This window comes from Somniosus microcephalus, chromosome 4 (genome assembly GCF_052327205.1).
Source record: "Somniosus microcephalus isolate GS21.2 chromosome 4, FLI_Smic_1.0, whole genome shotgun sequence".
NCBI classification, from domain to species: Eukaryota; Metazoa; Chordata; class Chondrichthyes; order Squaliformes; family Somniosidae; genus Somniosus; species Somniosus microcephalus.
This window is the reverse complement of record NC_140990.1, coordinates 250,148,174-250,161,591: the sequence shown is the minus strand read 5'-3', so window position 1 is coordinate 250,161,591 and position 13,418 is coordinate 250,148,174. Positions and strand designations below refer to the sequence as shown.

Here is a 13,418-nt window from a genome sequence, read left to right as displayed (position 1 = left end):
AGCACTTTAAAAATAGAAACCCCTTGCTCACTACAGCACCTTAGCTTAGTGGCTTTTACTTAAAAAACGCACTTTAATACAGCTGTACAGTGTTCACTGAAGCACTTCTCTGCTTAGCGCAACACTCCTTTAAATACAATACTTTAATATCAAAACACAGCATTCACCACAGCACTTCTCTGCTTGGTACAACACTCCCTTTTAATACAGTTTTAAATGCAGAACTCAGTGTCCAACTGAAGCACTTCCTCTGCTCAGTGCAACACCATCTTACTTAAATAGGGGAGGAGAAACAGACACAACGAGGGAAGATCGACTAAAATCACAGTTCTTAACAAAATTCCCACTTTACTCCCACCCCTATACCTATCCTAAGTTGCCTTGTGGAAGGCCAGAAAAATATATGCTCACTACTGGAAATGCCTGCTCCGTGCCCTGCGAACTTAGATCTTCACTGCCCCGAAGTAAAAAAACACCCCAGTGTTTTAAAAGTAAACTGCTGGTGTTTCACCTCTTCAGGCAGGCTCCCACACTGTAGAGGGACACGGAGGCGAGGCCAGAGAGAGAGAGAGAGCTTCTGGGAAGCTATCTTTTATACCCCCATTTGGGGCCCGCCCAGATCCAGATGTTTCTGGGCTAAAACAAAAGGGATCCAACTACCCCATTGTCCAGTAATGGGTTTGGATGAATCACCCATTCATTTTAAGCTGTTCCTTTTCTCAGTTTAAATGTCTCTTCAAATTGTCTGTGATTGGCTTTGAATGTGTTTCCATTCATCAATGATGGGTTTGAATGGAGCTGTCTTGGTTTGAAAAAAACATGTCTTTCTGTGATTGCTGAGTAAACAGCTTTGGAGGCTAGTGTAAACAAAGCCATTGTCCTGTGGTCAACTGAAACTGCAGTCTCAAGTGGTTACTCCTTTGTGTAGCAGTTTCTGTAATCACATCGATTGTCTCTGCAGGGAGGTGGGAACTCCCCTTTGATTGGCAGATTGGAACCTTTTTCCACAGACCCAGGCTGCTCTTTCAAGTCCTTTGTCTTCTGCCATGCGGTCTGACGGCCATTTTGATCCCTGGATTTTTTTTAAAGGTAAATCACCCAGGGATTCTTTAATCAAAAATTAATCTTCGGAGCTATAAATTATTGCAAAATCTTACACACATGAAGACCTGCCTTTAATATGCACCTGCAACCATACATCAAAATATGATTTAACATCTTACCTGAAGGTTGGCACCTAACAATGCTGAAGTGCACAGGAGTGCCCACTGCCAACCTAAACTGTATCCTGCAGTGCAATTTGAACCTATGACCCTGACGCAAGAATGCTATCAGCTAAGCCATGCTAACACTGACTGTAAATCATAGAATCATACAGCACAGAAGGAGGCCATTCGGCCCATCTTGTCCGCACCGGCTGACAAAGAGCTATCCACCCTAATCCCACTTTCCAGCACTTGGTCCGTAGCCTTGTAGATTATGGCACTTCAAGTGAATATCCAAGTACTTTTTAAATGTGATGAGGGTCTCTGCCTCTACCACCCTTTCAGGCAGTGTGTTCCGGACCCCCACCACCCTTTGGGTGAAAACATTTTTCCTCAACTCCCCTATCAACCTCCAACCAATTACTTTAAATCTATGCCCCCTGGTTATTAACCCTTCTGTTAAGGGAAATAGGTCCTTCCTATCCACTCTATTTAGGCCCCACATAATTTTATTCACCTCAATTAGGTCTCCCCTCAGCCTCCTCTGTGCCAACGAAAACAACCCCAGCCTATCCAATCTTTCCTCATAGCTAAAATTCTCCAGTCTTGGCAACATCCTTGTAAATCTCCTCTGCACCCCGTCTAGTGCAATCACATCCTTCCTGTAATGTGGTGATCAGAACTGCATGCAGTATTCTAGCTGTGGCCTAACTAGTGTTTTATACAGTTCAAGCATAACCTCCCTGCTCTTATATTCTATGCCTCAGCTAATAAAGGCAAGTAGCCCGTATGCCTTTTTAACCACCTTATCTACCTGTCCTGCTACCTTCAGGGATCTGTGGACATGCACTCCAAGGTCCCTCTGATCTTCTGTACTTCTCAGTGTCCTACCATTTGTAGTGTATTCCCTTGCCTTGTTAGCCCTCCCCAAATGCATTACCTCACACTTCTCCAGATTGAATTCCAATTGCCACTGTTCTGCCCACCTGACTAGTCCATTGAAGCCTGCAGACTGCAGGAAGATATGTTCTTCATTATCAACCACACGGCCAATTTTTGTATCATTTGCAAACTTCTTAATCATACTTCCTACATTCAAGTCCAAATCATGGATATATACCACAAAAAGCAGAGGACCCAGTACTGAGCCCTGCGGAACGCCACTGGAAACAGCCTTCCAGTCACAAAAATACCCTTCGACCATTACCCTTTGTTTCCTGCCTCTGAGCCAATTTTGGATCCAAATTGCCACTTTGCCTTGGATTCCATGGGCTTTTACTTTTGTAAGAAGTCACACAACACCAGGTTACAGTCCAACAGTTTTATTTGAAATCACAAGCTTTCGGAGCGCTGCTCCTTCGTCAGGTGAAGTGGAGAGATGCATAAAGACACAGCTTGTATAGTCAGAGAATAATGCAAGATGATTACAGGTAATCTCTCGAACTGCCATTTGTCACACCTCGGCAGAGAGATAATCACAGCAATCAAAGGTGTGAATGGTGTCCAAACAGGTCAGTCAGGAAAACATTACATCAAAGAACAATGAGGTGGGGTCACAAGGGGTCAGATGTTGCAGATGCTGGGGTCTGTATGAAAAACAAAAAACACAAAAAAACATTTTTTTTTGCTGGAAATCACAGCAGGTCCGGCCGCATCTGTGTAGAGAGAACAAGCCAACGACGACTCGAGTCTGGGTGACCCTACGTCAGGTGGGGTTACATGTAGCGTGACATGAACCCAAGATCCCGGTTGAGGCCGTCCTCATGAGTGCGGAACTTGGCTATCAGTTTATGCTCTACGATTTTGCGTTGTCGTGTGTCTCGAAGGCTGCCTTGGAGCATGCTTACCCGAAGATCGGAGGCTGAATGTCCTTGACTGCTGAAGTGTTCCCTGACTGGGAGGGAACACTCCTGCCTGGCGATTGTTGCGCGGTGTCCGTTCATCCGTTGTCGCAGTGTCTGTATGGTCTCGCCGATGTACCATGCTCTGGGGCATCCTTTCCTGCAACGTATGAGGTAGACAACGTTGGCCGAGTCACATGAGTATACCATGTACCTGGTGGGTGGTATCCTCACGTGTGATGATGGTATCTGTGTTGATGATCTGGCATGTCTTGCAGAGGTTGCCGTGGCAGGGTTGTGTGGTGTCGTGGTCGCTGTTCTCCTGAAAGCTGGGTAACTTGCTGCGAACGATGGTCTGTTTGAGGTTAGGCGGCTGTTTGAAGGCAAGTAGTGGAGGCGTGGGGATGGCCTTAGCGAGGTGTTCATCGGGGAGCACTTCAGCAGTCAAGGACATTCAGCCTCCGATCTTCGGGTAAGCATTCTCCAAGGCGGCCTTCAAGACACACGACAACGCAAAATCGTAGAGCAGAAACTGATAGCCAAGTTCCGCACTCATGAGGACGGCCTCAACCGGGATCTTGGGTTCATGTCACGCTACATGTAACCCCACCTGACGTAGGGTCACCCAGACTCGAGTCGTCGTTAGCTTGTTCTCGCTACACAGATGCGGCCGGACCTGCTGTGATTTCCAGCAAAAAAAAAATGTTTTTTTGTGTTTTTTGTTTTTCATACAGACCCCAGCATCTGCAACATTTGACCCCTTGTGACCCCACCTCATTGTTCTTTGATGTAATGTTTTCCTGACTGACCTGTTTGGACACCATTCACACCTTTGATTGCTGTGATTACCTCTCTGCCGAGGTGTGATAAATGGCAGTTAGAAAGATTACCTGTAATCATCTTACTTTATTCTCTGACTATATAAGCTGTGTCTTTATGCATCTCTCCACTTCACCTGACGAAGGAGCAGCGCTCCGAAAGCTTGTGATTTCAAATAAAACTGTTGGACTATAACCTGGTGTTGTGTGACTTCTTACATTTGTCCACCCCAGTCCAACACCGGCATCTCTACACCATTTTACTTTTGTGACCAATCTGCCATGCGGGACCTTATCAAAAGCTTTGCTAAAATCCATATAGACTACATCAAACACAATACCCTCATCGACCTCCTTGTTGCCTCCTCAAAAAATTCAATCAAATTAGTCAGACTCGACCTTCCCTTGACAAATCCATGCTGACTGTCCTTGATTAATCCGTGTTTTTCTAAATGAAGATTTATCCTGTCCCTTTAGAATTTTTTCCAATAATTTTCCCACCACCGAGGTTAGGCTGACTGGCCTGTAATTACTTGGCCTATCCCTTTCTCCCTTTTTAAACAACGGTATCATGTTAGCAGTCCTCCCGTCCTCTGGCACCACACCTGTAGCCAGAGAGGTTTGGGAAATGATGGTCCTCTCTTACTTCTCTTAACAGTCTGGGATACATTTCATCCAGGCCTGGGGATTTATACACTTTCAAAGATGCTAAGCCCCTTAATACCTCCTCTTTCACTATGTTTATTTCATTGAACAGTTGGGAACATCCCATTACGGCCAGCTGTAAGTTTGATAAAATTAGAAATTAGCAGTGTATGAATAGTCTGAAAATCCATATCTGTTGTGCTGTGGAACTTCTGCATTTTTAAAAAATACGCTAGTCGATCTCTTGTGGCATTGCATGTAGGAAGTCAACACCAAATGTAAGTCAAGTGGGTTTAGAGAGGATAATTAGAAGAGGGAGGGGAGGAAAGGGAGAGCACAGCTAGGAGAGAAGATGGGGAACGAGGAGGTGGTGAGAGGGAGGGAGAGGTGGAGGAGGAAGAGAGGGAGGGGAAAGGGGGATGGAGAGAAGGGAAGTGAGCAGGGGAAGGGAGGATACAAGTTTGAACCAGTAATTCAAAGGGGAAGAGTTTGGAGATGATGTCATTTTAATATTCCCCCTATTTTCCTTTTGCTGTCCTCCCTTCTCTTCTCCTGTGCCTTCCACTCCTCTCACCCACTTCCTCTCCTCCACTTCTCTTCCACCTCCTCTTGAAATTGAAATGCTGCTCAATGGAGGAGGGTGGGGCGATTTTGGATACCTGCTCAGTAGTGTGGGGGACAGATGTTTCAAAGGTACTCAATGGGGGGGTGGGGGGCAGTTGTGTACAGAGGATCTGATTGAGTCATGCTACTCACTGATCTGAGAGTGGGAGATTTGGCTCATTTTTTTGGGGGGGAGGCGAGGTCGGGGGTGGGGGGTGATTGTGAATTGCTGCTCACTTGAGGGCGGTTCAGATTGAAAATGCTTCACAGTGGGAGAGAGTCTTGATTTTGAGAAATGCTGCTCAGTACAGGGGGTGGCGGGGCGTGTTAAACCAACACTATAGCCGCTAAATCATAAAAATGTTGCAACAGCTCACTTTTTAATACATTACTACAAGGAGACTCAAAACCAGGGGCGCTATTCAGATTAAGTAGGCTTACAGGATGGAGAGATATTTGGAACGAGGCAGGGAAGGAGGCAGATGAGAGGGGCAGGTGGTGAGGTAAGAGAGAAGAGGATGAGGGAGGAGTGAGGAGGGGGAAGAGAGGAAAGGGAAGAGAGTGAGGAGGGGGAAGTAGGGAGGGGAAGAAGAAAGAACAGATGAGGAAAGGTGGGGGGAGGGAGTGGGGAAGGTTGGGGGGGACAAAGAATTGAGGGGAGGGGTGTGGAGAGCAAAAAGCAGGAGAAGATGAGAAGGAGGAGAGCAGAAGGGAGAGGTAAAGAGGAGAGGAGTGGGACAGAGGGGATTGAGGAGGGGAAAGTGAAGACAGGGCAGAGAATTGCGGGAGTAAAGGTGAGTGGAGTGAGGAGACGGATAAAGAAGGGGAGAGAGGAGGGTGAGAAGGCATGGGGATGTGGAGGGTAGGGGGATGAGAGGAGCGGAGAAGGGGAAGAGGAGAGAAGGAAGAGAGGAGAAGGGAGGGAGGATGATTTGAAGGGAGGCGGAAAGAGGAGGGGGAAAGGGAAGACATGAGAATGAAGGGGGTAGAGGGGATGTGAAGAGCGGGCAGGGAGAAAGGGGGAGGAGTGCAAAGAGGGGAGAGAGGAAAATGGAGGGAGTAGAGAGGAGGGTGGAATGAGGAAGGGTGGAGGGGAGTGCAGGGAAGAGGAGAGGAAGAAGGGAAAGAGGGATTGTGATGTGGAGAGGAAAAGGGGGAAGGGGAGAAGGGAGGGCGAAGAGGGACATGATGAAGGGGAGGGGGTTAAGTGAGACAGGAGGGGGAACAGAAGGGGGGGGAGAAGTCTGGACAGAGGGATGGGGAGGGGAAGAGAACACCATGGAGAGAGAGGGATGGGAATGGGACAAGCAATAGAGAAGGGGATGGAGAAGAGAATAATGCGAGGGACAAGCAGACAGAGGAGAAAGGAGGGGAAGAAGAACTGGAAGGGAATGGGGAGAGTACAAAAATAGTGCTCAGGTGAGGAGAACAGAATCTACATCATTGGAGGGTACGACATGTTCTGTGGTGGGGGAGGAGCTAGATTTTGTGGGGCAAACTCCAAAATTTTGTTTGGTAGGTGGGATTGGGGAGGCCAGGATATTCCTCAGCTGAGGGCTGTTCTGTGGAATTGTACTCTATTTTGGTTGAAGGTGAATTTCCCACTCAATGGGGGGGGGGGGGGGGGGAAGGGGGAACATTACCAATGTTCTAAGTGTTGCTTGGCTTGAGTAGCAGTATTATACCTTTAGTTCCAAGTTTATCTGTTTCTTGTTGCAACATGAAATCGTATATCTTAAATGTACAAAGGATTATGAAAGAAAGCTTCATATTTTTCATAAGATTAAAGAAAGAAAATTGCACCTTATTTCTACAATAAATGTCATATCTGTAGTACATTTACTGTTTTTAGAAAATTCAGAATAATAATTTGAAAGGTGGCTCGTGCCAGAGATGATCTATAAAAGCCTTTTGATTTTTTTTCTGCAAATTTCTGGGTGACACCTTAGGCAAGTTTTCTTACTCCAGATGCTTCTATTCACCTAGCAGTAAGTAGGAACCCAGTTGTTAGCCGATTGGCAGGTTTGCTCTCTGGAGTAATGGTTCTGCCATGGCAGATAGCAAGTGGTCTGATCTTCTGTATTCCAGGACACCAGGTTACACTACTGGCTATCTCAAGAATGTGTTTGTTGTGCAGGCAGCAGATTCTACAGTGTTAAAAGAAACTCGCGTACCTAGGTGTTTGCATGTCATATGTGAATGGCTATCTTCAACATGAAGGGCAAATCATTATTACAAAGGTGATTTAATTTAAGAAATTGGCCTAATTTCAAAATATTGTGGGGTTATATACGAGCATGAAATACTATTGTAAACACTATAAGCTCAATTTTCTTGACATGATTTTAATCAATTTTACTTCTCGTTTAACAGATTGTTTGTTACACATTGGTGATTGCCATTGGTGTGATTGCAGACCTGGCTAGCACAGCTATGTCAATTGCAATCCAACGGGACTGGATTATAGTGGTAGCTGGAGACAGTGACAAACTGTCAGGTAACTATTATAGCTCTTTTGGGAACAATACAATTTCTTAGTTGATGACCAGATGTTAACTTTCTTTTTCCACCTTGGTGGCATTGATAGCAATTGCAGAAAAGTCTGCAAACCTCCTTTATGATATAGCATTTCCCTAAAATTATCCTGCTTTCACTATTAATTTTGTTTGTGTTGCTTCAGTAAGTGTGATAAAAATTCTTGCACTTCACTCCATTCCTCCTGCCGCATATGCATGTATTGCACTGACCACCCCCCCCGCCCCCATCACCAGCCTGCCCTATATTCGACACTCCTGCCTGCTGCGAACCTCCCCTATCCCGGGCGCTCCCACCTTCCCCTGTTGCATATGTTTTCTCATGTCCCAGCAGGGATGGGCAATAAATGCTGGCCTTCCAGCGACGCCCACATCCCATAAAAACTAATATTAAAAAAAAGTGCTCTCCCCTTGCCTGCATGCCCTGTGATCTTCTCTTTCCCCCCGCTGTCCTATGCGTTCTTGCTCTCTGTACCATTTCTCACCTGCTCACCCTTACTATTTGTAATGTTCTTTCTCTCTCATATGCAATCTTTCTGTAGCTAAAATTTACCAACAACCAATCAGGATAATTCATGAGATTATAAATTTCCTGAAGGCACTTCCCCATGTGCCATGCTGGTTAGTTGTAATAGTGTTATATAAAGGATACGAATGAAGAATAAACACAGAGGCTGCGAAATTTGGCCAGTTAGCGCCAGCTGATAAGGTTGGTTTCGGTGAAAAAATGACAGCCGCCTCACCACCGCCTACTTCCGGCACAGAACGCGCTGGCCACCATTTTGGGCAGGTTGGCAGCGCTGTTGTTGCCCGTGCTCGCTGCAGATTGTGATGTCAATCAGCGTACAACGCTGAATTGACGCACGGCCTGCTATTTTGGACATCGCCGCTCCTTTTAACGACCTCTCCAAACCACACACAGCAGAACGTACATTCAGCCAAACCACAGACCCCCTACCAGCGCTTCTTAAAGGGACACATGCAGCTTGTAGGTAGGTTTAGATTTTTGCTTTTGTACTGGTTTCTTTATATTTTATTTGAGTAGTAGCTTGGTGTAAGACATTTAAAAAGTTGTTAAAGTGTGAAGGGAGTGCTGCTGGACATTTGCAAGGCTTTAGCTCTTAAAGGAAGGTCTTGAGAACACCACTTTTAGTCCCCCTTGGGCTGCAGCATGACATGAAATAGAGCAGAAGGGACAAGCTGCTCGCTGAAGGAGGAGGAGGAAGCGGAAGAGGAGGTAGCAGAAGGAAGGAGGCAACCTAGACACCCCCTTTCTGGCTGGGCTATCAAATCATCCACCTATGAACACAACCCCAATTCCTCTTTCAGCATTTGTCCCACGACTTGCCTTCCCTCTGTTAGTGACCATCACAGCATCCTGTTGGCCACAATGCTGAAATAAAAACCATCACAAAGCAAACTTTCTAATCTAACTTTATCCATATATGCATCCAATATTGCATCAAAAAATCAATTAATCACCCTTGTGCATTCCCTTAGTGAGTGTCTTGCTTGTGCCTTTGCCTACCCAATACTAACCCAGTGGCTGCAGCATGACTGGTGGAAGGCTGCTGACTTTCAGCGGGGGGGGGAGACTGCAGGACGACCTTGAGGAGCTGGTGGCTGGGAGTGTGAAATCGAGTAACGGTGTTTCTTCTTTCTTCACTCTCCTCTCTGTCTTCTTGGTCAACCACTGGCTGGGCAGACTGGATTTCTTGGTGTCTGAAATGAGGAAGGCACAAGGGTAGGGTTGTGGTGAGGGGAGGGGGGTAAAGCAAGAGGTGCATGCTTACACCACGTGCAGCTTGTAAATCAGAAGATATTATGGGATGAGGGGGAAGTGTGATGGATGATAACGTATGAGGATACCAGCATCTTGTATTCTTTCAGCCCTGCCGCTGGCCAAGGGCTCAGCCATACCACTGCCAAGAATGGTCAGCACCGACTCCTCCAAGGGGGTGAGATGAAGCTAGGATAGTGAGATGTGCCTTGTGTTTGGTAGACATTGTTGGTAGGTGAGTGATGGTGGGGTGGTGCATTGAGCAGTGTGGGAGACTAGTGATGCAGTTGGTAGGAGACGGCTTTTGACGATGCATTCACTGACCTTGAACATTGGACTGAGGTCATGAAACCTCTTTGGACATTGGAGCCAGTTCCTGGGGTGACAGTGCTGGCAGTGACCACCTCAGCGATCTGGTCCCACATCCTTCTTTCTGGAGGGCCTCCTGGCCCCCTGCACAAAGCTCGAGTGCTGCGTCCGTGACCCTGGGTGCCCTTTCCCTGGACTGTTGAGCCATTTGGGTTAGTGCTGAAGCACTTTTTACATTTTTGATCAGCAGAAGGCAGCTCACCTTTAAGAGGTGCAGACTGCCTTTAAAAGGCACAGATTGGCTTTAAGTAAAGCTAGCCTCACGTGAACATCGAGAACTCGGGCCACCTGCTGAGCACACAGCCTGTCAGCAGTGTGTTCAGAGGTGGGCTGTGCGCTACAATCATTATAATTAGCAGGCAGCATGAATTTGATGTGCTGCCTGCGCTCCTTGAACGGGTGTGGGCAGATCGTGCATCGTGGTGCCCGCGCTCGTTTTTCAGCGCCATGGAATTTCACCCCCAGAACCTTTAACATACCACATATTTATTCAATTGGCTTCTATCCATTTTAGAGTGAAAGTTATGAGCATATTTTTCTTATTAGTATTGTTGAAACCTTGTTGATGATGGTGCTTCAGTGTGCATTATTTTGCTTCTCTTGGGGAAAATAATTGCTATGTTATAGTTTGAGAAAAAGATTCACATGTCTGTGCTAAACCCAGGACATTATCAATGCTGAATTTCGTAAAGAAATGTCACTTCCACATTTTTTGCCTTGAAAACCTGGGCATATTCTAGTGATACATATGGAGGATGCTTTCCATTCAAAGAGATTATTACCAGGGAAATTAAAGAAAAATAAAACAGAAAACCCAAAATAAAAATAGAGACTGCTGGAAATTCACCACAGGTCCATCAGCATCTGTAAAGGTGGGTTAATGTTTTGAGTAGGGACTCTTTCTTTTGGAGCTGACAGAGGGTCTCTACCCAAAATATTATTTTGTCTTTTCTCTTTTTAGGTAATGTCAATTTTGGGGCGTATCTACCTTTACATTCCAAAAATTTAGATTGTTTTTTCAAAAGTTTTTTTTTGGTCATCATTAAACCAGTTCTAAATAAATTGAAATAAAAAGAGAAAATGCTGGAAACACTCAGCAGGTCAGGCAGCATCTATGAAGAGAGAAACAGAGTTAACGTTTCAGGCTGATGACCTGTCGTCAGAACTGGAAAAAGTTAGAAGTGTAACAGATTGAATGTGGAGGCTGGTGGGGTCCACTTTCCAGCCTTCACATTCAACGGATCACCCTCTGTCATTTCCGCCACCTCCAGCGTGATCCCACCACCAAACACATCTTCGCCTTCCCTCCCCTTTCAGCATTCCGAAGGGACCGCTCCTTCTGTGGCACACTGGTCCATTCCTCAATCACCCCCTCCCCTTCCCACGGCACCTTCCTGTGCAAGCGCAGGAGATGCAACACCTGCCCTTTTACCTCCTCCCTTCCCTCTGTCCAGGGCCCCAAATACTCCTTCCAGGTGAAACAGCGATTTACTTGTACTTCTTACAATTTAGTATACTGTATTCGCTGCTCACGATGCGGTCTCCTCTACATTGGGGAGACCAAACGCAGATTGGGTGACCGCTTTGCTGAACACCTCCGTTCAGTCTGTAAGTGTGACCCCGAGCTTCCGGTCGCCTGTCACTTTAATTCTCTGCTCCACTCCCACTCTGACCTCTCCGCCCTCGGCCTCTTACACTGTTCCAACAAAGCTCAACGTAAGCTCGAGGAACAGCACCTCATCTTTCGATTAGGCACTTTATAGCCTTCTGGACTCAACATCGAGTTCAACAATTTCAGACCATAACTTTTGATACTATTTTTTCACATGGCAGCTGTTACTGATTCTGCCATTCCCATGTATACCTCTTCTGGACTCATCTTTTTGTTTCTTTACTTATCCCATTACCATATTCTTTTGCCTTGCATCATCATCCCTTTTGTCATTTGATCACTCCTGCCTTCCCTATCATTCTTTTTTTCCCCTCCCCTGCACTTGCTTAAAATCTGTTACATCTCTAACTTTTTCCTGTTCTGACGAAAGGTCATCGACCTGAAGCGTTAACTCTATTTCTCTCTTCACAGATGCTGCCTGACCTGAGTATTTCCAGCATTTTCTGTTTTTATTTCAGATTTCCAGCATCTGCTGTATTTTGCTTTTGTCTAAATAAGTTTGAAATCTGCTGCTTATTTTTATACAGTCTCAACTTTGTTTTAAGTAACATTTTTGTTTGTTTTCAGTTAAATCAGCACATCCAATATACAGTATAGTGTTTGTCACCTATTAAAATATTATAGGTTATAAGCCTTTCAAAGTACAGTGTATAATACTGAGCAAAATAAAAAGGGAAAACTGCAAATACTGGAAATCGAAAATAAAAACAGAAAATGTTGGCAGATCAGTCAGCACCTGTAAAATAACAGGTTATGGCATTTCAGGTGTGTACCCATCATCAAACAGTTTAACAAATCTTACTATTGGAGCGATTTTATATGAATATTTCAAATAGGTTTAATATCAATGCTTTTAGTAGCCCAGTGCTGTCATAGATGGGGAAAATCTTGTCCCATTTTTTCTATGAAAAGTGGGTAAGGGCAAGAGTATGGTCCTAGACATCACTTAACATTTTTAGGAAGGCTGAAATCTGAATTTTGTTGCTTAGTAATATAAACGAGGTGCAGAATACTATACATACCCAAAGATTATTGAAACCAAGACTCTGCTTTTGCTTTTATAGGCATGAATGCTACATTGAGGCAAATTGACCTTCTCAGCAAACTGCTTTCACCAATGGCCGTGGGTCAGATTATGACTTTCAGCTCCTCTGTGGTTGGCTGTGGCTTTATAGCTGGTTGGAATTTGTTCTCTATGTGTTTTGAATATTTGTTGCTTCAGAAAGTGTATAAAATGACTCCAGCATTAGCAAAAAAAGGTGATAACCAGAACAAGCAGGAGGAAATTTCAGGTATGACACACCACTTAAAGATGTTGCACTATACTGGTGGTAACCAAAAGGATTTTATAATCAATTGTATTTGCAGGCATTTTCTATTGGATTAACTGCTCTAAAAATATTAAATTTAAACAGAAAATAATGGTGCTATTTTAAAATCAGGTGCTGAATTGTTTAATTAGTAATAGTTTAAGGGGAAAAAAATGTCCATTGTCTAGCACTGAGCACTAAGGGGCTTTGGTAGCATAGTGGTTATGTTACTGGACTAGTAATCCAGAGACGTGAGTTCAAATCCCACCACAGCAGCTGGGGAATTTAAATTCAGTTACTAAATAAATCTGGAATAAAAAAACTAGTAGCAGTAATGGTGACCATGAAACTACTGGAGTGTCGTAAAAACCCATTTGGTTCACTTATGTCCTTTAGGGAAGGAAATCTTCCATCCTTATCTGGCTTATATATGACTCCAGACCCACAGCCATGTGGTTGCCCTCTGTGGCTCACCACCACCTTCTCGAGGGCAATTAGAGATGGACAATAAATGTCGGCCTTGCCAGCGATGCCCACATCCCATGAATGAATTTAAAGCTGATTGCTTGATCAGTTGCCTTGTTACAGACTACCTGTGGTTGTAAGAGCATGTTATGGTATTGCAATTGAGTTGTGGTGTT

At 45.0% G+C, this 13,418-nt stretch overlaps 1 protein-coding gene across 2 annotated transcripts in view; it reads left to right on the top strand.

The window, feature by feature from the left end:
- The window catches only part of LOC147120364 (ferroportin-like), a 70,241-nt gene that overhangs the window by 27,560 nt on the left and 29,263 nt on the right, over positions 1-13,418 (top strand). Inside the window, exons 6-7 of one of the 2 annotated variants that reach the window (XM_085986189.1) lie at positions 7,486-7,609; positions 12,532-12,759. In XM_085986189.1, the coding sequence (XP_085842315.1) occupies positions 7,486-7,609; positions 12,532-12,759 (352 nt within the window). The remainder of the gene's footprint in view (positions 1-7,485; positions 7,610-12,531; positions 12,760-13,418) is intronic. The other variant, XM_085986190.1, reaches the window with a different exon arrangement.